The sequence below is a fragment of the Charadrius vociferus genome, unplaced genomic scaffold (assembly GCF_000708025.1).
Source record: "Charadrius vociferus isolate BGI_N301 unplaced genomic scaffold, ASM70802v2 scaffold173, whole genome shotgun sequence".
In the NCBI taxonomy this organism is placed as follows: Eukaryota; Metazoa; Chordata; class Aves; order Charadriiformes; family Charadriidae; genus Charadrius; species Charadrius vociferus.
The window spans coordinates 3,168,878-3,193,307 of NW_009648369.1; the positions used below are offsets into that span (position 1 = coordinate 3,168,878).

The 24,430-nt window shown below is 42.4% G+C and overlaps 1 protein-coding gene across 1 annotated transcript in view; it reads left to right on the forward strand.

The window, feature by feature from the left end:
- The window catches only part of APOB (apolipoprotein B), a 37,240-nt gene extending 33,982 nt beyond the window's left edge, over positions 1-3,258 (forward strand). Inside the window, exon 30 of the mRNA XM_009885345.1 lies at positions 952-3,258. Within this exon, the coding sequence (XP_009883647.1) occupies positions 952-2,778 (1,827 nt within the window). The 3' untranslated portion in view covers positions 2,779-3,258. The remainder of the gene's footprint in view (positions 1-951) is intronic.
- The last annotated feature ends 21,172 nt before the right edge of the window (positions 3,259-24,430 follow it).

Sequence of the window (24,430 nt, forward strand, 5' to 3'; positions counted from 1 at the left end):
GGCCTTTCCAACACTAAAAGGAGCATCTGTGTGAAGAAGCTGTTTCAGCTCCTCCACGCAGCTAATTTTGCCCTCTCCTATGATCAAGAAGGCACACCCACTGAAAGTGAAGAAAGTACAAAACCAGTTTTAGATAAGCCACCCATCAGGTTGAACATATACCCATCAGGCTACTTGTAATTACTACAAAAGTGGCCATTATAGGAATCAGGCCACTGACCATCCGTAGAGTGTCCTTTTTAATCCATTAATATGTGACTATATGTCATGAGAATTAAAAACCTTACTAGATTTGCTAACAAAACATGCTATTACTGGCATACTACAACAATTTCAAACTTAAAATCTTGCCTGCCAGAATGAAATACTAATTTAGGAATCACAAGCAACTCATGATTCACTAACTTAACAATAATTTACTACTGAAAACTGCAAAATTTGATTCTGTAAATAGATTCTTATTCAATGATCTTTAATTAGTCTGAGTAACTCTCTAAATGATCTCATTGATTTAAATGATTACAAAATGAAACCCTCTACTATTTTCATATGAAGAAAATTCCTTCTGAATTAACTTTAAATGATTTGAAGAGTGAGGAGAAGGTCCATGTTCCCAAGTAATTCGCATGCCTTAGGAGACTTGATAGGCATTTAATATAAAGGAAGGAAAAATCTTATTTGCAGTCAAATTTTAAAAAAGACCAGACTAAGTTATGTTCTAGTCCTGCTGTTTGAAGATGCACAAAATAGCTTGATACAATATAATTTCATTCAAAATAATCTTTCAAGATGAGAGCAAACATACAGTAGACAAAAAATTGTAGTGCATTTGTCCTAATATATAATAAAATGAAAGATGCAAAGATGATAATGTTGAAATACACTCATAAATAATACAGGATTTGTTTTATATACAAGTTACCTTTTTCTTATCCTGTTCTATATTTTCAGTCTGCTCCTCAGAAGGACATTGACATTTTAAAAAGTGAGATATCCTTCAAGAAACCTGACCTGATTCAAATGAAATTCAACTGGAAAGAGGATGCTGCCAAAGACTTGCTGCTGGGTCTGAAAGAAAAAGTACCTAAAATGACAAATGCAGCCTATAGGTATGTTAATCGGTATCATAAGGAGCATATGGGACTGGAAATTAGTGCTGCCACCTTAAAGATTAAGAATATCATGCAGAACAATGCTGACAAAGCATACGTATTTGCTGTAAAACAAGTAGATCAAATAGATGCTCAGCTTCGCACAGCTGCCAATGAGGCCTCTGGCAAATATCAGGAGATGAAGGTGAAAGCTAAACAGCTATATCAAAAAGCAGCAGATCAAGCTGAACAGTTTGACTATCAAAGAATAAAAGCAAAGCTTTTGGATGCTACAATTGACATAATAGAAGAGTATCACAAGAGAATAAAACACCTAATTGACTCAGCCATTGAATTCCTGAAGACCACAAAATTCCAAGTCCCTGGGCTGCCTGAAAAGTACACTGGTGAAGAAATATACCTTATGACTACAGAGAAGGTAGCAAAAAATGCTGATTTATGCCTTTCAAAACTTCAGGAGTACTTTGATGCCTTGATTGCAGCAATCAATGAGCTCGAAGTCAGAGTTCCTGCTTCTGAAACGATTCTTAGAGGCCGTAATGTACTTGATCAAATTAAAGAAATGCTGAGACATTTGCAGGAAAAAATCAGGCAGACATTTGCTACTCTCCAGGAAGCTGACTTTGCTGGAAGGCTGAAGGAACTGAAACAAGTAGTCCAACAAGTTTTTCAGCGGGTAGAAGAAATGGTTAGAAGCTTGCAATCCAAAAATTTTGAAGACATCAAGGTCCAAACGCAACAGCTGTACAAAGATGCAATGGCTTCAGACTATGTACAGAAACTGAGATCTTTGGCAGAAGATGTTAAAAAATACATTTCTCAGTTTAAAGACCTTAGCCAGAAGACATTCCAGGACCTTTCAGAAAAGCTGCACCAGCTGCTCCTCTATGTAAAGGCATTGCGGGAGGAATATTTTGATCCAACTACACTTGGATGGTCAGTGAAATACTATGAGGTGGAAGACAAGGTACTAGGATGGCTGAAGAATCTAATAGATACGCTAGTGGATTGGCAGAACAAGTACGTTGGCGATCTTGCTGACTCGGTTACACGCCTGACAGACCAAGTGAGAGAGTTGGTGGAAAAGTACAGCCAGGAATATTATGACCTTATAACTGATGTTGAAGGAAAAGGAAAACAGAAGGTCATGGAGCTCTCATCTGCTGCTCAGGAAAAAATCCGATATTGGTCTGCAGCTGCCAAGAGGAAAATCGATGAACACAACAAGCAACTCAAAGAGAAACTCCAGGAGATCTATGGGCAGCTTAGTCATTCCCAAGAAAAGCTAATCAGTGAGGCCAGAAGGTTAATTGATCTAACTATAGAAAATTACTCTGCATTTCTGCAGTATATCTCAGAGCTTCTTCGTTGGTTTGAGCAAATGACAGCTGAGAGCATAAAGCCATATATTGCTGTTCGTCAAGGAGAGCTTAGAATAGATGTGCCCAAGCCATTCGACTGGCAGTCCATTTACCAAATGCCCCAAAAAAGCCGAGATGCACTCAGAAAAAAGGTGGAACTAACACGCACACTGATTCAGCAAGGCATTGAGCAAGGCTCCAGGAAATGGGAAGAAATGCAAAGATTCATTGATGAACAACTTGCCACTGAGCAACTGAGTCTTCAGCAGATTATGGAAAATATACAGCAGCGCATGAAGACCTGAATGGACATGCAGAAGAGGAGAAGTAATAAGTTTGTACCGCAATGTATTTAAAAATAGCAGCAATCAGCATACTGGAGCTTCAGGTAGATACTGTTTGAATATGAATTTGTAAATGAAAACTGAATAATCTACACTAGGTTATTTTAATAAGCTTAATAAGTCAATAAATGAGTTCTTTATTACATTTTTGTGTCATTCATTACAGCTGCTTTTACTTGGACCATAGGGCCTAATCCAACAATTGTCAAGGTCAATGGGAAGTCTTCGCTTTGATTTCTCTGTATGTTGGATCAAGCCAATAATGTGCAATACATATTGTAAATAGTCACAAAAGCTATGGAATACATAGAATAAGCAGGTTTTAAGATAAAGGTCACATTTGTAAGCCAGTTGAAGAACAACGTGGAAACACATCTATTTCCCAGCATAGAAATACCTTCATAGATAAGTTTGGGAGAACAGAAGAGGAAAAGAGCATGTACAAAAAATGAAGAAAAAAAAAAATGAATTCTGGAAATAACATCAAAAAGTGAAAAAGAACATAGAAATATAAACAGAATAGAAATCTCACTCCTGGAAAACTGTGGATAATAATACCAATGTTCTGTTAAGAAAAATAAATTCATGCATGTATCAGTTTTCAGAAAACTATGCCAAGAATTTTAGATGGGTTTTCTTTCTACTGGCTAATTTATGGTTCAGAAATACAGGGTTTTCTTACCTGTTTCCCCATGATATTTCTGGCTTCCCGTCAAATTGTCTAACTTTTACTTATCGTGAGTTTAGTTAACTGTCAAACTTTCACTGGTATCGCTGAATATGATGAAAGTCAAAAAGTTTTCCCCTCAGCCCTAGCCTGAAGCCTAGACCTCATCTAAATGAATTCTTGATTTAAAGATGAACTTAAATAACATTGAAGAATTCACTCACAAAATAGGGCTACTTTTGAGTGGAAAACGTGCAAACCTGTTAAGGTCTATTTTCAGCTCTTGGAATACTATATAGTCCCTGAGACGGGCATGCTCAGGCTGAAATAATGTTGCTTCTTTGAGAATAAACTCTTTAACAAACAACACTAGAAATTTTGTGTACATGTCTGTTTTGATACAATCAGTTCACTCGGTAAGACGGTTGTTGCTTGTTCATTAATGGGCAAACAGAGAGTCTGTTTTCATCCCATGGTATGATTGGTTACACACATCAAGCACTAGAGCACCAGTTTACAAATACCCGGATAAGTTTTGTGGCAGCAGATACATGTTTACGGCACAGAGCAGCACTGCGCAAAGATGCTGGCTCAGGTCCTGGAACCACGAGAGCCCAGTGCCTGTGTTGAGTTCATGCAGCAATAACATTCCCACCTCCACAGCTGGTCCACACCAGTCTAGCCAGGTCTTAGAGCAAGTTGGGCTTTCATATCCCTATTGCCAGATAATATTATTACCCAAGTAAGTCTGCCAGTAATGATTTTTGTCAGATGAGCTACATTAACCCCAAAATCAGAATCTGTCAAGCACGGTAGTATACGCGCACACCTATCTAGCTGTCAGCAGAGTGGGCATCTCTTAGTAAGGTAAATCCGTTTTCTCTTTAGAGCTTTCAGCCATCACAAATACAGCAATAATTCTCAGATAAAGAGATGGAGTAGTCCCCTGTGAACTTTAAAAGAAGAAGGTTTCATTCTGAATAGAACTAATCTGCGTGTGTCACCCTGCCCAGGGTAACCAGAAGTATAAAAATCCCCGTTTAAGTGTCCTACTGAGTACCCCAGTAAATAAAGATGTTGGCTGCAGAGCCCTTTCACCTTCATTCACAAGGAAACTGAATCCTATGGGTCATCTGATCTTTATTTGATGTCAGATTGCACAACTCATTTCCCTGAATTTCACAAATGTTTAAGCACAACCAGATTTCTCAGACACTGTCTGATTCTTGCTTCCCTTCATCATGACAAATAGCCCTGTGAAACAAAGGACAATAGAAGAAATTATAAAAGTTATGGGAGAAGAGAGATTTAAAGTTTTGTTTTCTTTTGTTTTCCCCCCTCATGGCTATTTATTTCTGTCCATCACCCATAGTTCTTGGGAGGGTTATAAATTCTAAAAAAGCATTTACTTATAAGGAAAGGGTTAACTGAATAATAAATATGCCAAATAGCATAAATACTGGCTCTCTTTGGCAAGAGCAAAGCTTCCCAAGAGCAAACACAATAGTTTGCACACTAAACTGTGGTTAGAGGTTAGAGGAGATTTCCAAGTCTCATAGCAGCATTGCCGCCAATTGGATTAAAGCTCTCAATCCTGTAACGGACGTGACAGCCATCTTGCAGTCATCCCACAGTTGGTTTTGGGAGGGCCTGGAAGCAGAACATCGCTCTCAAAAACGAGAGCTTGCTGGAACTTAGCTGCTGTTAAATCCCCACACCAGAGAGGTTGTCTCAAGCCCCCCTTTAAAACTCTGGCAATGTTTTGACGCAGGGAGGGACGTGTACATTTGTGGGTGTGCATAGGTATGTCCCACCAGCACATGCAACCAGGTGTGACTTGAATTGCCGTGGCTTTTCCTGTTGTTTGTTTGTTGGTTGGTTTCTTTTTCTTTCAGGTTCATGCAAATTTTAGCCTTATTTTCCATGTAATGTGTTACGGAAATGTAGACAAAACCACAACTATTCAAATTATGCTGCAATTCACTCCACTTATGAAATATTTGCAATATAATCATTTGAAATATTATTAGTTCTATTCTGGCCTCTTTTTAAGTCTAGTTTATATAATAAGAAATCCTATATTTCATTAAATTGAATTGTGCGGGAGATAACTGGGAATCAGCAACTATGTGGGGCTCAGTGACACTGGTTCTTTTATTTTCTTTTTTTTTTCCTATAGTCTTCATCGTCTGAATTCTCATAAATGCCAGAGGGGCTTTTCTTTGTAATTTACAGCAAGTATCAGACATAGAGCAGAACTGGTTGTAAAAGTTTAATTAAGTGAAACATTTTAACAAGAAATTCAGAGAACAATATGCCCTGCTCTAACTAAGTGATTGTAGAAATAACATTGACAAGAAACGTGTGTGTTCCTAAATGAAAAACTTTTGCAGACGTAGGACAGCAAAAATGTTCCAGAATTTTAGGTTATGCAACTAACTAGAGCCGATCTTTTATGAAGTGATTGAAAAATACATGTATAATCTGCTGCTTATAGAGAGATTCTACATACGCATCCACCTCTGCACACACCACAGTGTGCATCATCCACCTCTGGCTCTAAGTGATGCTATTGATACTTTTAGAGCAACTGTCATTACGGCCTACTGATGCCTTGCAAAGTTTATATTGAAACCTTTAGTTGTTCAGTAAGTGACATCAAATTTTGTACTACTCTTCTGCTGGCAGATTTATTGCCCAAGTGGGAAACCGGAATTTATTAAAGGCCACACGGACATACAGAATTGCCTGTATTCCATTTCTACGCAGCCAAACCCTGGCCCGAGTGAAATCGATGGCAAAATGTCTCTTGGCCTCAGCAGGAGTAGGCTTTGGCCAGTTAGGTGTAGAACTCGAGAAGCACTTTGGGATCTTGTAGGACAAAGGCTGTATTATTATCTATAAAAATTTACACAAAAATATCTTTGAAAAACCATGCAGACAGGAAAATTAATCACTAACAAATTCAAGACAGGCCAGAATGAAGGTTGCCGGTGCAACACTAACCAGAGCCTCTTTATATATTTTTACCCGTTTTTACCTAGTATCACAGAGAAAGCCTGTCAGGGCCAGGACTCCTGGGTTCTGGTCCTGTGCCTTAAACATGGAAATATCCATATACCTCTCATCACCCTTTCCCTCATTTCATTATCCATGCGAGGCGTTAAGGGAAACTGGGACCTTGTAGAACAAAAGCGTATGTTGGAGGTTTGCAGGACCCGACTGGGCAAAGTCTTGAGCAACACAAGTTGAAGGTTGCTCCTTCTTTGAGCAGGAGGTTTCACTAGAGACTGACCTCCCAAGGTCCCTTCCAACCTGAACTGCTCTGTGATCCTCTGTGACTGAACTGATACAGCTTTAGGTTACCATACTTAACACCGTACTTACCCTTTGGTAAATGGTTTATGAGCAGTCGGCTTCATCATCAGTCCGATACATCATTATACAAAGACAGAGAAGTCTTATGGTATGCCTGCGTGTAAATGCATTATCATTCTGATATTGTCACCATGAGGCACAGGTCCCAAAATCAAACTTGGATGCAGCCAGCAATCTGAATACTTTCTGTCACTAACCTTGCACTGTTCTGGCAGCGTGGAACACCACACATGTACATAACCGGTGTATTTCTGGTAAAACCTCTATATCCACCATTCAACAGTCCAGTTGGACGACTGTCAGAAGTTTGGTATGATGAAGGCACAATGAAATAGCAGGAAACTCAAATAATGTGGTCATGGCAAACTAGATCACGTCCATCCATCTTTTATCTCGAGTTCAAGCAACCTGATAACCAGTCATGGCTGTACTAAGGGGAAGCTGGTGTCAGGGCAAGTTTGCTAGGAGGCTTGAACTTCTGTCTTTAGATTGACGGTAAAATATTACAACTCTTCCACCATGTTTCTGTTCCCGCTGTCTTCTCTCCAGGAAATAGCTTAATCCTTAACCAACATACAGTGCACAAAACCCCTAGTGAAATGCATGGTTCCCAGGGCATTACCTGCCTCTTATTATTCTTTGGTGTACATCATTTCCTTTGACCCTCAGTGCCTGTGACACTCACTTGTATCAAGCTGTGTATTCCACGCACAAATACAGGCTGGGTGAAGAATGGATTGAGACCAGCCCTGAGGAGAAAGACTTGTGGTACTGGTGGATGAAAAGTCGGGCATGACCTGACGATGTGTGCTCGCAGCCCAGAAGGCCAACCGTAGGCATCACAAGAAGCGTGGCCAGCAGGGTGAGGGAGGTGATTCTGCCCCTCTACTCTGCTCTGGTGAGACCCCACCTGGAGTACTGCGTCCAGCTCTGGAGCCCTCAGCACAGGAAAGACATGGACTTGTTGGAGCGGGTCCAGAGGAGGGCTACAAAAACGATCAGAGGGCTGGAACACCTCTCCTGTGAAAAAAGTCTGAGAGATTTGGGGTTGTTCAGCCTGGAGAAAAGAAGACACTGGGGACACCTTATAGCCCATTCCAGTACTTTAAGGGGCCTACAGGAAAGGTGGAGAGGGACTCTTTCTCAGGGAGTGTAGCAAGAGACAAGGGGTAATGATAAGAGAGTGGCTTTAGATTAGATATGAGGAAGAAATTCTTTACTCTGAGGGTGGTGAGGCACTGGAACAGGTTGCCCAGAGAAGTTGTGGATGCCCCATCCCTGGAGGTGTTCAAGGCCAGGCTGGATGGGGCTTTGAGCAACCTGGTCTAGTGGGAGGCAACCCCGCCCATGGCAGGGCGGTTGGAACAAGATGATCTTTAAGGTCCCTTCCAACCTAATCTATTCTATGATTCTATGAATCTGGACCATCTTCTGCAGAAATCTTCCTTAATTTGTCTTTAGTATTTCTGGGTTCCAGACCCACCAGAATTTGCAAGTCCAGGGGATTTCAAACCTGCTTTAACCTATAGTGTTGGAAAATTTTTCTTTCACCGACTCCTGCACAAGAAGCAACCCCTCACTGTTTCTCTTACTGATGAAAATGTCTCTGGGGTTCAGATGGGTCGAGGCCCGCCCTTGCCTTTACCTTCCTTAAAGTATTTTCTCTCTGTGAGCTTGCCATGCAATTGGATATGTAATTGTGTTCACGACCAGCTAGTCAGCCCTATAGTACTGGGTATGTACCTACATGCGTATAAGTTTGCAAAATCAAGTGGGTACTATAGGTAACAATGTAGGACAAATTCTTCATGGCTAATGCTGTCATTCCCCGCAACTGTACCTTGTACTTTTTTTTCTGGTCTGTACTCACTTTGCAAGCATCCTAAATTGCCCTGAAGCATTCCAGCAATTGAAATCTTCTCAGCCAGTTCTGCATCCTTCCTCTTCTGTCTGATTCATGTCAATTTAGACAGAAGTACCCCTCTGCCTTAGCAAACCACAAACACTTTCTGAACATGCGGGAACTGACCACAAAAGCACGCTATGATTCTTACCGTTTATATTCTGACAGTGTGATTTTGGTAGCTGTTAGGACAATAAACAGCAAGATTAGATCCTCTCAGAGTGGCTGGAGAAGGGTCATCTGCTAGTCTGGGCATTGGCAGAGTGAGAAGATCAGCAGTAGTACCACCACCAACTTACGGAACTAACGGAGGTCATGCGAGATGCCTACACCACGCTTCTGTTGCGGAGAATTTGGCAGGTGTTTGCTGTAAGCAGAGACCCACCACAAGGTATAACCACATTTTGATTTCCCAGCAAATTATTTCAAGAGGACATTCTAGAAACAACCTTGAATTTATAAATAAATCTATACTGCCTTTGGGACTCAAGGAGCAAGTTCTGGTCTGTGATCAAGTGATATGAACTAGCTCGAATGTTATATAGCCTGTAGGAAACAGGACTTGGAACAACTCTCTATTCAGTGTCCAAGTTTCCTTAAAGAGGGAACTTTTGGCTGTTTCTGACTGGAGCCAAAAGCTATATGTAGTATAGATGTCTGGGGCACCTGAGACTTAGTCTGAAGCAAGGAGTGAACCATATGGACAGCAGAGAGAACATACGGAATGAAAATGTTCACTACATCTACCCTACAAATGGCATGGTAAGATACTTAGAGGAAGCCACTGGGGTAAGTAAAGATGGTCTTAATCAAGAAGATGCACAGGGAAAAGTAACAGACTTGTAACTCTTTGAGTGCTGCCTGACACTTCTATAAGTACTCTATGGAAGTTACACTGGAAGAGGCTGGGTACCCTTGGGTTTCTGGGCAACCTGGTTATTCTTACAGAGGTAATATTCTGCTATGGTTTGTGTACAGCTTTGGCTAAGGATGGAAAGCAAAAAGTCAGCCTCCGTAACGTACTTTTCTTCCTCCACAGGTTTCTCCTGCTAGCACTGCCTCCGCCGTAGTTGGGATGTATTCCAGTATTGTTGCCAAGTAGAGGAAGAAAGTGAACATACACCTACTCGTTATTTTGCAGTAGTAACTTTTCTGTTATTTACTATGATTACAGGACTTTATTTCTAAAAAGCTTGATAGTGTTTTTATTCGAAAATGTTTTCTGTAGGAAGTGTTTTACGGATGCCCTTGTATACAACTCTACCACTGCTCTGAAAGCACTGGTGATTATAGCCCTATCGGTAGGTTTCATGTATGGAACGGTTTTTGTGCCAGAACCCCCAGAAATAACTCCATCTACTAATATACTGTTTTGTCACCAGTCTGTTAGACATCCCCACATGGTACCCACCAATGACGCTGAAATGCCATTTGCTTCTTTTCCTTCTAAGCCTTTGGTATTCTTAAGTTTTTCAATCAGTGGCCAGCCTGAGAGGCAGTTACGATCCAAAGCCAGTAACAAGATGCTATTAGCCCCCAACATCAAGGCAATCCAATCAAGCTTCTGCGTTTAGCCAGAAAATCCCCATTTTCCAGGTAAATACTCACTCCCTCACACGTCACACTCGCATTGAGTGTGCATCACATCACGCTGCAAAAAAGGAAGAAAAGTGAAGAGGTGGTACCACTGTCTCTGAAGTTCAGCATAGGTGTTAATTTAATTTATTTCAAGATTACTACCTTTGAATGTTCTCAAAGAGACATTAATAAAAAAAGGTCTCACAAACACCTACTGCCTTTGTGTTGTGTGACACTTCACACAGACATTGCACATTGTTAGCAGGCTGTTTGTCTCTCTGTAATGCTGTTTCTCAGTTGTTATTATATTTGTTTCTTTAATAGGCCTTTGTTTTTCTCTATGGTAATGACTGGCTTACAACTACTTACAAACAATACAGAAAGTTATGCAAAAGCATTTCATTTTAAAGTTGCAGAGCAGAAAATAAGCCAAATTTTAAGGAACACACATCCCTCACACATAGCCCGTATACGCAAAGCTGTGAAGTCAAATGCATTACAGCAGTACAAACCCCACCTCGTCTCTCTCTCAGACACATCTGTCTGTATGCGCACACATCCACGCAAACACACGCACACATACAATGTACATTACTGTCGAGTTAAAAGCCTAAAGCTAATTCTTAATCCTGAGGTCATCCCCTTCATTTCAGCACATTGAGCCAGCCAAGTCTCCCCAACGTGCCTGTCAGCAGTTAGCTGACGTAACTCTTCCCACTCAGGTCCCATTACTTCAGCAGCTTCACCAATTGTGTTCCACCAAGTTCATCATCTAAAGCTTCGATGTTTGTTTAAACATAAAATCAGAAGGTTGTATTTTTTAAATGTTGCCGTGAGGCAGTTGGACTTAATTTTGTTCTCCCTTTAGCTGAAATGCGCTGATGAATTTGATGTACAATTTTGTGAAGTGATAGAGTCGATTCAAAATTGGCAAGTTCCTCCTCCAAAAGATCTGAACTGGAATTTCCCAGTCCTTTTAGAAACACACTTTTGTTTTTAAAAAGTTTGTTGATATTTTGCTAGCCCAGTAAGAACCTGGTGACTTCTCTGTGGCCACATGTACGTGTGTGTCATCTGGACTTCCATGTCCTCCCTCTTAAGGTTTACACTGAGTGTCACTATCTTTCTGCTCTTTACAAATCTTCTTAATATATAGCTCCTGTCTGATTACCCTTATAACATATTACCCAATACAGAGACAGGATCTAGTTTTAAGAGCTCACTTTCTGGACTGGGGTTCGGTTCCTAGGCCAGCTTTGGATCCACCACGTGACTCGGTCACTTTTCTTATATATTAGTTTCCCAGCAGTAAAATGGGAATTATACCTCTCTACTTTTCAATGGAGTTGTCAGAATAAAACTAATTCGTGACCTGGAGATAGTCTAATGGTGCTGAAGACCATGAAGTAGATAGGCACACTGTAATGGCAACAAGAAATCAAGATACGTGTATTGACTTCTCTCTCCCATCACCATGTTTATTGTTTTAGAAACTTGGAGTTGATTTCATGTGCTAAATCACTCAGAAACACTCTAATCCACCCCAAAACCATCGTACATACCAGGCATCAAACATATAACACTCTCATACAGATAAATGATCCGAGGAATGGACTCAACGGCTGCTAGCAGTTAATTTATATCATGGTTTCACCATAAACTTTTAACTTTGGAAATAATCTGCCACCCGTTTCAATTTTTGGCTGCCACATAATGCACCTTTGTGAAGTCACTTTTCTGTCTAATAGAGATATTTCTTTTTACGGGTGAACATTTGTTTAAAAATAACAAATAGTTATCTCATTTACCGTTCACAAAAAGCATGCCACTTAACCGTATGTAACCAAGCCCCATTTCATCTGGTTTAATGTTTAGCAAGGCATGCAAACTAGTCGGTATTACAGGGAGAAGATGATTTATTTAATAAAATTACATTACTTTTTTTTTCCATTAAAAAACCAAATAATTGCAACAAAAAAAAAGTGTTTAAAGTAGAAAAGCATAGCCTGCAAAGATTGATACCGAAAAGTCAGCACATACTGGAAAGTCTGATGTTAAGCTCAGCTGCTTCTTCACCCCGTCTCCACTTCTGCTCTGTATCTGGTGTGCAGCCAGTCTCTGTTTCTGAAGTCAAGTACTCCCTTAGTGATTACGGATATCCACCATAATGCAGTTAGCAGATAGCCCATTTGTTCCACTGTGGATAAGGTTGCAACAGAACTTTTTCAAGCACACTTTTTTCCATTGGGAAGGGTAAAGTTTAGGATATGTATAGATCTAGTATGTAACATGCAATATATAATATATACATTTACATGTTATATCTGCCAATCTGTATTTTCCTTGTGTACAAGAAGTTGAACAGGAATCAGCAGTATGGTCTTTTGCCCAGGAAGGCCAACTGCGTACTGAGCAGTTGTAGCTAGCAGGTCAGGGAAGGGATCCTTCTCTGTTCGGCATTTGTGAGGCCACATCTGGATTACTGCATCTGGTTTGGGGATCCCCAGTGGAAGAGAGCCATGGAGTGAGTCCAGCGGTGGTCAGCAACCTGGTTAGGGGAGTGGAGCACACAGCATGTGAGCAAGAGGGAGATGGGTTTGTTGAGTCTTCAGAGGAAAAGACAAAGGGGAGACATTATTGCTGTCTTCCACGACCTGTTGCACGGTTATAGAGAACATGGAGTCAAGCTCTTCTCAGAATAAAAATACAAAAACCAATAGAAAGAAGTTATCTGAAGAAAAAAAAAGTCACTCTGTGAGTGGTCAAACACCAGCACAGGGTCACAGAGAGTGTGGAATCTCTTCTCTGGAGATGTTCAGAACTCAGATAGGCACAGTCCCAAGAAACTTCATCTGACTTCAAAGTTCAATATAACTTCAAAGTTAGCCCTCCTTTGTGTAGGGTGTTGGATCAGAAGTTCTCCAGAGGTACCTTCCACCCTGAATTACTTGATTTCATGGGAAGACCCAAACCCTGTAAGCACCGCAACAAAGTGAAAGGCTGTGAGTTTACACGTTTAATGCCAGAGATTCCTCACAGGAAAGCTTATTTATGAGTGTCCCAGCCACAGGAAAATCTTCCAGTGAAACTCACAATTAACCATGCATCACAAATGTGTATTAAACCTGGTCTCAGCTCTTCTTGTGCTCCCAAAATTATTTAGCATAATGTAAGTGGAGGAAGTTCACGTTTCCCACTCACATTGGAAGTCGCAGAAAATTGCTTTTGATGACATTTTATGGTCATAAACTCCCTGCTGTGCTGCTGTTGTTTATCTTCAACACATGTAGAAACTGTTTTCGGGAAAAATAGGCCAATAAATGTGATCTTTTGTTTTGACGTAATGCATTCCTCTTACTCATTAGATGCCTTTTTGAGATTAACCTAAGAATGTTGTTCTTGCAGTCAACCAGATAAGGCTTCTTTTTTCTTTTGGGGAAGGGAAGGGTGGGATGTCTACATTTTTTTTGGCTAGAGCAACACTGATACTTTATGCAATTGGGCCTTTATTCTTAAAATAAACACATAAACTTGGCTTAAAGTAAGAAGTAGTAGAATTTGTTTGTTATTAGAATACACTTGTGATTAGCGGAACCATTAACCAGCAGCTGTCCTTTTGCACTATATTAGAGAACCACACTTTCCCCACATGTTTTGGAGGACAAGAATGGCATGTGATATGATGCTAAGGATGTAGGAAATGTTGAGGATGCCTTTTAAATTACATTTACTGCTCTGTGTTTCTCCAACCGAAGATGCACTGTAAGAAAACAAGGAGACTCTGAGCAAGACAAGCAGCCTATGCCAAACTACTTTTGTCTTCTAAAACCAGGTTGTGAGGCACAGTTCACTTGGGATAATGCCCTCTGGGAAAAAAGCACACAAAAAAGGCCATTCGTGAATACACACACACACTTCCTAGGAGTGTCTGTAGCACTGAGATGTGCACACCAGAGTTTGGGAACCTTTTTCAGAGGGTTGTAATTGCTTCAATCCCTTGTAATTCAAAGTTGTTTACATCTTTTTAAAGTCCATTCAGATTCAGCTTCCCAAGAAGTGTCCGGTAGAAAGCCATGGGGGATTTCTCCACGTTCTACCCTCTGTTTAAGCCCCAGATCTGGCTGCCAAAAGGCACAGTGAGTGACTGTCAGACCATGCCCCTGCTCCATAAATACTTTCACAGAAACAGAATCACAGAATGGTTGAGGTTGGAAGGGACCTGTGGAGGTCATCTTGTCCAACCCTCCTGCTTAAGCAGGGCCACTGAGGGCCAATTGCCCAGCACCACCTCCAGATGGCTTTTGAATATCTCCAAGGAAGAGTTTCCACAGCTTCCCTGGGCAACCTGTGTCAGTATTTAGTTGCCCCCCATAATCAAAGAGTGTTTCCTGATGGTCAGAGGGAACCACCTGTGTTTCAGTTGTGCCCATTGCCTCTGGTCCTGTCGGTTAAACTGCAGGCTTTTGCAGTAGACCAAGGAGATGGAAGCTAATGTATGTATTTTGTTCCGGTGTCCAACTGAAGTGCACAGCACAAGAAAGTCCCTGGTGAAATCTCTGGTTCATGTAAGGGAGAGAAAGATGTGAGTCTTGCGGTTCACACTGAAACAACCTCGGTACCATCAGGAGCTTGTGGATGCAGGGTTTGGAAGTGGACATGTCTTTTAATTCCAAAGGTTGAAATATTACCTCCAGTCAACTTTACAAGCATTTTTCTTCCAGAATTTAGCCTTCAGACCAACACATCTCAGCACTAAGCAGCAGCACAAGTCTTTAAAATTGGGCAGCGGATAGGACCTGCAGCTTTTAATTCTCTTTTAACCTGTGCTGAGCTGCTGCTCTTTAAATTGCTGCTACAGCTACTTTATTTCCCTTCCCAGCATTATCTGTTTTTGTTGTTGTTGTTGTTGGTGGTGGTGGTGGTGGTTTTGTTGCTGTTGTTGTTGTTGTTGTTATTATTATTATTATCCTATTTAATTGTTTCTTCTTGCTTGAGTGGTGGAAAATAGCCATGTGACACTGATGCACCAGCCCTGGTGAGGCAGCAGCCATGTCACAGCAGGCAGAGCATTGGTGGTGGCCATGTCACAGGCAGGCTGGTTACACAGCTAGCTCCAGTGGGCACAAAAAGGGCAGCACCAGCTCAGTCTGGAGGACAAACTGGCCAGGTAAACAAGGGCGGGAAGGGGTGGGCAGGGCAGAGCAAAGTGGCTGCTCCACCTTTGTTGCTTCTCCTATGCGTGCCAGCTGGACACACAGACAGGGACGCAACCAGTCCATGGCATGCTCCTGTCCTCTCCCAATGGAGACCTGTCAAAGCTCTGCAGGACAGATAAGTACCCCATCACAGTCCTGCAGGCAGCTGGAAGCTCTCTGGAGCCATGGGCAGAGGGAGCTTGTCACCCTTTTACCCTTAGTAGCCAAAAGCTGCCTGGGCCCCACTTGATCTCCTGGCACAATCCCTGATGATGAAATGGTCTCTTCATAACACTGGGAGTGGCCCATGTCACAGTGGAGTGAGTGGCATGGGTGGCCCAGCAGGGACGAGGGGTGTCTCCTGGCTGTCAGGGAGACATGGAGTGGACAGCATTGGCATGAGGCTGGGAGAACACCAGGAAGGGAGGCAAGGGCTCTCCATGGAGATGAAGGGTGGCTGCTCCAGTTGCTGAGTCTCCTGTCCTTTGACAGCCACAGGTCTGGATATGGGAACCAGACCACAACCTCTGCTGCTCCGCTGAAGAGTGTTGCAACTTCCTAAAAAGGCAGTGATCTAAGACATGAGGAAACACACAGAGCCCCGGTCAGCACCACATCATAGTCCTACCAGCAGCTGGAGGTTCCTCACAGCCATGGCCAAAGGGAGCACCACATCTCCATACCCCACCATAGTCCTACTAGCAGCTGGAAGCTCTAGTCATAATAAATCTACCTGACACAACTGAACAGGCATTAAACTATTTAAAGTTATTTTTTCTCTAAAAGTCAGTGTGATTGCAATTGGGGAATATATCACTGCTATATAGATTTTAGGGTGCAAAACTCTTGTGCAATACCAGTCAGAAAAGCACAGATTCAGGAAAAGCAGTGCAGCCCATGGAAGCCAAATAGTAGCTTTAAGAAAGGGGTATTATCCAAAAGGTCACTTATGATTAGGGGCATCTTGTGATGAAGAATGGGACAGCAACGGCTCTAGTGAGAGCTTTGGCCTCAGCTAACGCCTTATAAATACATGGATGTAATGGGAGAAGGAAGAATTTTCTTAAACTGGACTTTACCCCATATTCAGTACATGCACAGACCTCACATCGTGGCTTGACCTTCACTGGTCTAAAACACTTGAAGTACATTACTTTTGGCAGCTCTACAGCAGGGTCAGCAACCTCCTGCAAGAGCCAGTAACAAAGAGCTCAGGTGCAATAACATCTTAAATCACCACAGCTGCGTGTTTGGCATATGTGGTCCAAGTGGATGAGTATAAAAACCTAAAGGTTACATCTATATTAGTAAACTAAACAGTGTCAGGGCCATCAAGCCATCTGGAACAATCTGCTTGCATCCATACTATTAAACTCTCTTAACCTCTAGAACGGGACAGCCGCCTGCGTGTTGCCCACTGGCAATGGTCCCTGGCCTCTACTAACTCACAAACCATACCTAGGAATTGGTTGGGAGATTGTTAGTTGATCTGGGCCAAAACCACACCAAGGACTGTTCTAACAATTGAATAGCGTGGATGAGTAAGTTCCAGTGCCTGTGCCCATGCCTTGACACCGTATAATTTACCAGAATACATGTACCCATAGTTTTCTGAATGTGTCACTAATCCATCTGCTGTCCCTACGTATTTTGGTCTCTGAATTTACATATTTAAAACATATGCAGCCTGACAGTACCTCTTTACTCTACACACTCATAATCGGTGTGCTGGCATGCTGCGCCCAAGCTTGCCTCCATAAATATACATTTTTTGATGACTGAAAATGAATACATCTCTACTTGGAATAAAAAAACCCATGTTTGGTCAAGCCAAGCATACTTTCAGAACTGGAGCAGTCTGGAATGCACATCTGGAATGTGCGATGGCGTTAAGGGATCCTGAATACCAGAAGAGCAACAAATTGGGCTTCTGGAGCACATCATTTACTATATTTCTTGCACAGGCTCTGACTTTCTCTGGTTGTCAGGCCTCTACGGTCACTGCTCTGGTGTGAAGCATCTTGGTGCTTTTAACCCATCAAATCTTGATAGAATTCAGTAGGATCTCTGCTTCTGGTCCCACAAATATATGCCAAAGGTAGATTTCTCGTACAACAGGTCTCCTGGAAAAGTAAGGCCTAAATGCAAAACCATTCTTAGAAACCTCTGAAAATGTACATCCAAGCAGGTTGCATACGTGCAGACCTACTCAGACACCAGTCAGAAATTTCACCCTCCTACCATAGCTCTTTAAAAGCGCACAAGTTCGTATCTGTATATGCCACAGTCCCTCCTGTAACAGCAGCTGTTGCCCAAGCAAAAAAAAGGCAACATGTCTCCACATCCTCTCCACCCCCAGCGTGTTTCTCATGCTCCCTGCCTCAGCCTGGAGAGTGGGGAGAGTCTAGCTTGCAGGACAGGGATGGTCCTGAGCACAGATAATATTGTGATTATCAAAATTCCTCCTTCCCCAGCTTAGCACCAGAAGTACTGAGGGAGGGTGTATCATCAGGATTAAGCCTTTTCAGGACTCAAGGGGGCTCTTGATGGCCCTGAAAATCATGTATGATCATGGAAAAAGAAAATCCATCCTGAGGCCCTCAAAGTTTTCCAGATAGTCAAAATAACACAGGAGTCTTTTCCCCAAAGATTTTTGCGTTTACCACCAAAACCACCACTAGTTTGAGTACTGCCTGCTCTACCCCTCAGTGCTTCCATTGCTCCTGTAGAGAAGAGCACAGGGGGTTATAACTTAGGGGCAATAAATGCAGAAACCTGAGAATCTGCAAAACAAGCCCCAAACATAACTTTCCCCCTTTAAGTTGTTGGCTTCTTCTTTGCTTTAACCTGCCTTCCTTCCAAATACATGTTTTTTTGGAACATTAACATGCAACATGCTTTGTTATCATTTAGTTAGCTCATTCTTACTACAGATCACTAAGCAGATGTCAGTTCTGTATATATGAAGAAAAAATCACCTTTTGCGGAAAAGCCATGAGCCACAGATCGCTCCCCACCTCTGTGCAAGAAAGTTTCAGGAGCAGGAAGATTCTACCATTTTTAAAAGTTTTTTTCCCAGTTCTTTTGACATCGATTATTTTTAATGTGGTGTCAATAAATCCATTCAGATTTGGAGCAATGTTGGCTTGAATAAACAGGAAAAATTTCAAAAATAACCTTTCTCCTGTATATGTTCCAATAAACAGGGTCATGTTATACTCAATAGCAATTATGAGGTGACCCTATAAATTATTGTCCGGTGATTCATGTTATTCTATAGACTTTAGGTCATACACTTCATTTCAAGCTGAAAGTGCTGCAAAGGATATATTAGGCTCTGGAGGAAACAGGGAAAGAATATAGTGTACACTCCATATTGGTGTCATGGGAGACCTGGCTGTGAGAAAGCACTTTCCAGCAAAATATACTGAAATTACTGCAGTGAACCTGAGCTGAAGAAGAAACTGGAGTGCATGTTTCCCTCCTGACTCGAGAGAGGGAGGTCCTCAGCTTGTCAGCAGAAGCAATGACTAAAATTAAATCTCCATAAGCTCTTTGTTCCGCGCTAGACAGAAGATTAAGTGTAGTAACATAAACACGGTTTTGCTTCACAAGACAATTTATGATGAAGTGACACTGTGTAAGAATAGACATACTTTATTATCTCATGAAGTTTTCTTCAGTCTACCTGAAAACACTTTCTGTAGGAGGCAAATAGGCCTTAATTTTAGAGAAAGGAAACAGGCATGAGCAACTAAAAGTGAATTGAATGTCCCACAATCACTTAGAAGCCCCAAAATCCCACTGAGAGTGTGTGGGCCAAGGCACATACTGTATCCTTTTGATTTCCTGAGCCGTTTTTTTCTGTATCTCATAGAGGAATCAGTGCTCCTGAAGGAACCTAGAGAACCTCCTTAGTTGACTCTGACAAAAACCCAAACTTATCTCACAAACAAATATCCACTTATTATGCAGTAGGCAATGAAGAGAGGACCTTTGCTTGTGTATTGGCAGAGCCCTCAGCAGGCTGCAGGATGCATCATGGTTAGTGGTTGCTCTCCAGAAACAAGTTGCTATGCTACTGTAATATTATTGCTTATATCCCGGTGTTGTGCTGTGGAATACAAGGTGAGGAAAAACATTAAGTAATAACTCAATAATAAGGACTGTTTTTTGCTGTGTAAAATGATTCATCACTTCCAGACAGATTTACTTTCCCCTCTTCAGAAGGTCCAAGAGTTTAGGGCAGGTGTGAGAGGTGCTGCACACAACAGCCGAAGGGTTATATACTGCACCTTTCACTGGGTGGTCCAACCAAATACTTTTGCATGGGGCCTTCGAGTTGGCCCTAACATGGTTTCCAAAACAAGGTCAAGCGAATGCATTGGAAAGTACTGCTGCCATCATTCAAGGAGCAAACAGCATCAAAACATTAAAACTGTGGAGTAAAATGTACCATATGTTACTGCTGTAACCACATCCAGCTTTACCTCTGCAGCTTTATTAGCCCAGAACATCCAGGCAGCACGTGAAGCACCTTGGCCGAAATGCGCCGGTCAGTCAGACGATGGCACTACAGACCCAGCTCCACTGGCTGCCTTCTGCGCTCATTAAATCGTCTGCTCGGCCGTTCATTATTCTGGTTTCATTCTCCATCCCAGTTTTCCCCTGGTTACCTGGTTGGAAACTGTACCCCCTGATAATTCATACGCTCGCGCAGACAGCCCATGGCAAACGTTGCTAAGAGAGAGACTGCCACCTGTTAAGAATCCGTGGTTTGGGGATGCAGTGAAGTGTGCTCCTTTCCCACACTAGTATTTTAAAAGGTTATAGATCATGTGTGCATAATAGGCAGAACATTAGGTCACTTGTCTCACTTACAACAATAATCCATTTTGATATGGGTCAGGTTGACACAAAGGGTCCACCCATACCAGATCTATTGACGAAACTGATCCCTTTCCCCCAAACTAATGAAATTTTCAACTAATGGGTACTTAAGTTAATAAAGTGTGCCACACATCTGCTAGAAGCCATTTGTAAAATAAAGCACTGGAGTTCAATTTTGAGATCATTGACATAATGTTTGAGTGGCATCCCACAGGGACCCAGCATGGCACCAAATTAAGGAGAGTAACACAATAAACGTGTGAGAAATAACGTTAGTATATAAACAGTAAGTAGGAGCTTCTCTTTCTTTAAAGGAAGCGTAATACTACTTGGGGTTCATACCATCACTAATGAATTGAACGGGACAAATCCTGATCTCCCCTCGCAGCCAATGAGCATTTGGACAATGACTTCAATAGGACCAGGATTTAACCTGGGGAATTATTTTGACGGAAATTGGCAACAAGCTGGTTCTTACAGCTAAAAAGTATTTTTTCACTGAACTTTTGCATGGCTAAAATTCTCCGCTCCTCTCTATTTTGTCCTGTCTTTTGTGGAGGAAATTGGAGGGAAAAAACATTTCAGCAGAGCCCGAGAGATTTATTCTTTAATTCCCAAAGTTACCTAGCTTGATACAATTCAAGCTAAATGTCTCGTAGCAATAACAAAGCTCTCCTTTTCTATAACCTTTGGGGATTAGACACAGGAGCTGTTCTAGAATATCAGCCGAATTTTAATATTTCACTTTCCTGTGTCACTCACTGCAAACCAAAGAGCAGCCTGGAATATCGGTGACTGTTTTGTCATCTCCAGTGGCATTGTTTTTTTTTAAAAAAGGTACTTTTCAAAAATTGCATTATTATAGTTGGTCAACATTTTTGCATGAAAAATATTTTCCATTGAAATATGACATCGAAAAATGGAAAACAATCAAGTTTTGAGAGTATTATTTTCTTTTTAAAAAGGTAAAAAAAATCTGAAAAAACTCAACAGAGTTTTTTTGAACAAAGAAAAATCATGTTATTTTTTGTAGTACTTCTGTCATATTTTGAAGAGGTAAACTAGAAAAATTGCTACATTAGTCAAACGAAAATTTGAATTCAACAGCCGTAAGAAGGATTTACAGCTCTATTTACTAGTTACTCCCTTTCCGAGAGTTTATAGAGAGGAGAGATATGTTAGTTTTATAAGCAAGATATTTACATCTCCTCATTCACGTACTCCTAAAGCAGTTTTTCAGTGAAACGGGTAGATGCCAGGTGATGTGGAAAGCTTATAGTGAAGAACCAGCAGAGATTTTGCTTTGACTTTGCCACAGATGAATATTTACTGTCCCACGGCAGATGGGATGAACTGTAGACAAGAGCTCCAGGCCTGCCTTTGCTCTGCAGATCCTGCAGTACAACCCTTCAAAATGCTGTTAAACTGTGATTGTGTTTACGATAAACATTGGAAATGATTCAATGTGTATTTTTTCCCAATAAAGCCTCACCATTTTCAACCTGCTTCATTCATACCACACACAGATTAACATTGCAAACATGCTTCTTTCCCTCTTTTCAATCAGTTGTCCTCCATTTCAGCTTTTAGCTTTAGAAAACAGGAAACAAATGCTCATCCAAGTTCCTGGGCTGAGCCTAAATCTGGCCTTAATCTAAATGTGGTTGAAGCCCCCTTAACCACCCCACACTGGCACACGCTCCCTCTCATCCCTCAGCACATACACACACTGTTCCAAGAATAATGTTTCTCACAATATTTCTAAGCTTTCAACACTGAGTCCAATTGTCTTTTACAGTACATATGGCTGGGGGGAATAGCTGGGGATGTGCAGAGGAAGATTCCACTCGAACATCACCGCTGTGAGGCTGTTTTTTCCAAGCTGGTTCACTCCAGGATACGTTCATGCAGTAATGCCATTTCCCAAAGCAGACCATTTCTGCATTCATCATCTTATATCATGCAAATATATGGGACCCTTCGGAGCGATTGCAGTGGGTTTTGAACCGCAACCTGCTTTTTTTCAATAAAAATAACTCAACTCGAGTGGACTCAGGTGTCTGTTGCGTCTGCCGTGGCTGCCCACAGCTGAGCGGGTGGGTGGGTGGACACAGAGTGAAATTTAACTTTGGTCGGGGTAATGTCCACACTGGTTTGGGTCACTCGGTTGCCCGCCTTGCCTGTTTTACCCTGCTCTCAGACATCACCCTATGGCTTCGCCTCTCCAGGTTTGAGTGGTTGTCAGCGCAAAGTGCTAAATACTTGTTTTACTGAACCCCGCAGAAGCTGGATTCGGCAACTTTGAGTCGTCTGGCTCTGTCTTCATCAACTCTGCGGGTTGTTAGGGAGGGCTGAATCTGGAAGCCCAAGGGAGGCGAGGTTGCAGCAGCTCCATGCCCCAGGTCCAACCTGCGGTGGGGCTGAGCATGCATTCCCTGTGGGTACACATACGAAAACACACACAGACACTCGCAGAACATACACAAATGCAAACAGTTCTCCCTCTGGCTGATCAGGATGAAGGTCTGTTGGTGGAAAAAATATAACATGTAGATACAAATTTGCAATGCATATCCCTCCAGCAGCTGGGCTCAGACACCCAGTCTGCCCGGTAGCTGCCCGTGACCCGTGTCCCCAGTTGCTGGCACCTGGACATAAAAGCCCCTGAGGTAGCAGCCTCACTGCAGCTGCTGGTACAGACCATCTCATGAACACACAGGTAAGCACAAACACACACACGCACGCTTGTACGGCTCTCCAGCAGCTGGCCAGGACTCCCCTGGCCCCCCAGTAGCCAAATCACCCATGGTGTCACTCTCAGAGACCCACATCACCCCCGCTCTCTGGCCGTTCCACCTACTCAACAGCCAGTCCAGACTGATCTGCACCATCAGTCGCACACCCACACTCACTGACGTGGCTGCCACTATGGACTCGTAGACCATCTGACCGACAGTCTGACACCAGGTGCTGGCACTCAGAGCCCCGTACACACACATCCACTCCAAACGGGGAGTCCCTCACCCAGGAAAAGATTTCCAAGGCTGCTCATCTCCCATTCAGTGAGACCTACGGAGAGTCTGGGCTGGGTTGCGGCGGTGCTAAAAGGCAAAAAGTCGGCTGTGCAGGTGCGCAGGGGAAAGGAAAGGACAAGAATGGGAGAAGGAACTGGGCAGGTATATGAAGGTCAAATTGTCGTGCATTTGGGGCAATACTTGTGAGGTGAGAAACACCAGCCAAGTGGAGAGACCAGCATGGGGGACCGGCTGGCAGGACAGGACAGGCAGCTCGGTGTGGCTGCCTGCACCCTGGTGCCATCTGTGGCTCTGGGAAGCCCTGACCTGGTAGAGGGGATTATGTACTTTGGGTAAAGGGAGGGTGGGTTCCTCATCCTATGTGTTATTGTTTCCCTTCTCTCGCCTTTTTCTCCTTTCCTCCCTCCCTCCCTCCAAAGAAATTACTCCTACTCGTTTAATCCCTCTTAGTGACCAGATTGCCAGGCATTTTGGTTCAGTCTTCCTTGGGTCTTGTGTGTGCGATGGAGTGAGGTTTCTCAGACGTTAACCAGTGTCTTGGTTTGCTGGTGGCTAAATCCTGGCCAAAAGATGAAATACGTAACTTAAGGATACACACATATATGTCTATACCCACCTTGATTGGTTTTACGCTGGAAGAGCACAGTACTTACCAGTATTTAGTTTCCATTTTTAACCTAAAATCATCTGTCCTTTACCCAAATATGCTTCTTCCTGTGTATTCCTGGACAATTCTAAAATGTTAAGGACAATCCAAAATCTTCTTTGACCACAAAGAGGAAAAGATTGTGGTTATCACAGCAGCCATTTGTCCGTTCCCTCAAAGCCTGAGTCAGCCCAGCACTAAACAGATTGGCCGAGCACTTGACAGCCGCGTTCTTGCAGAGGTAAATCTGTCTCTGTACAACATCCCAAACCAGTCCACATTCAACACATGCTGGTGGACACCGCACATGAAATGCGAAGG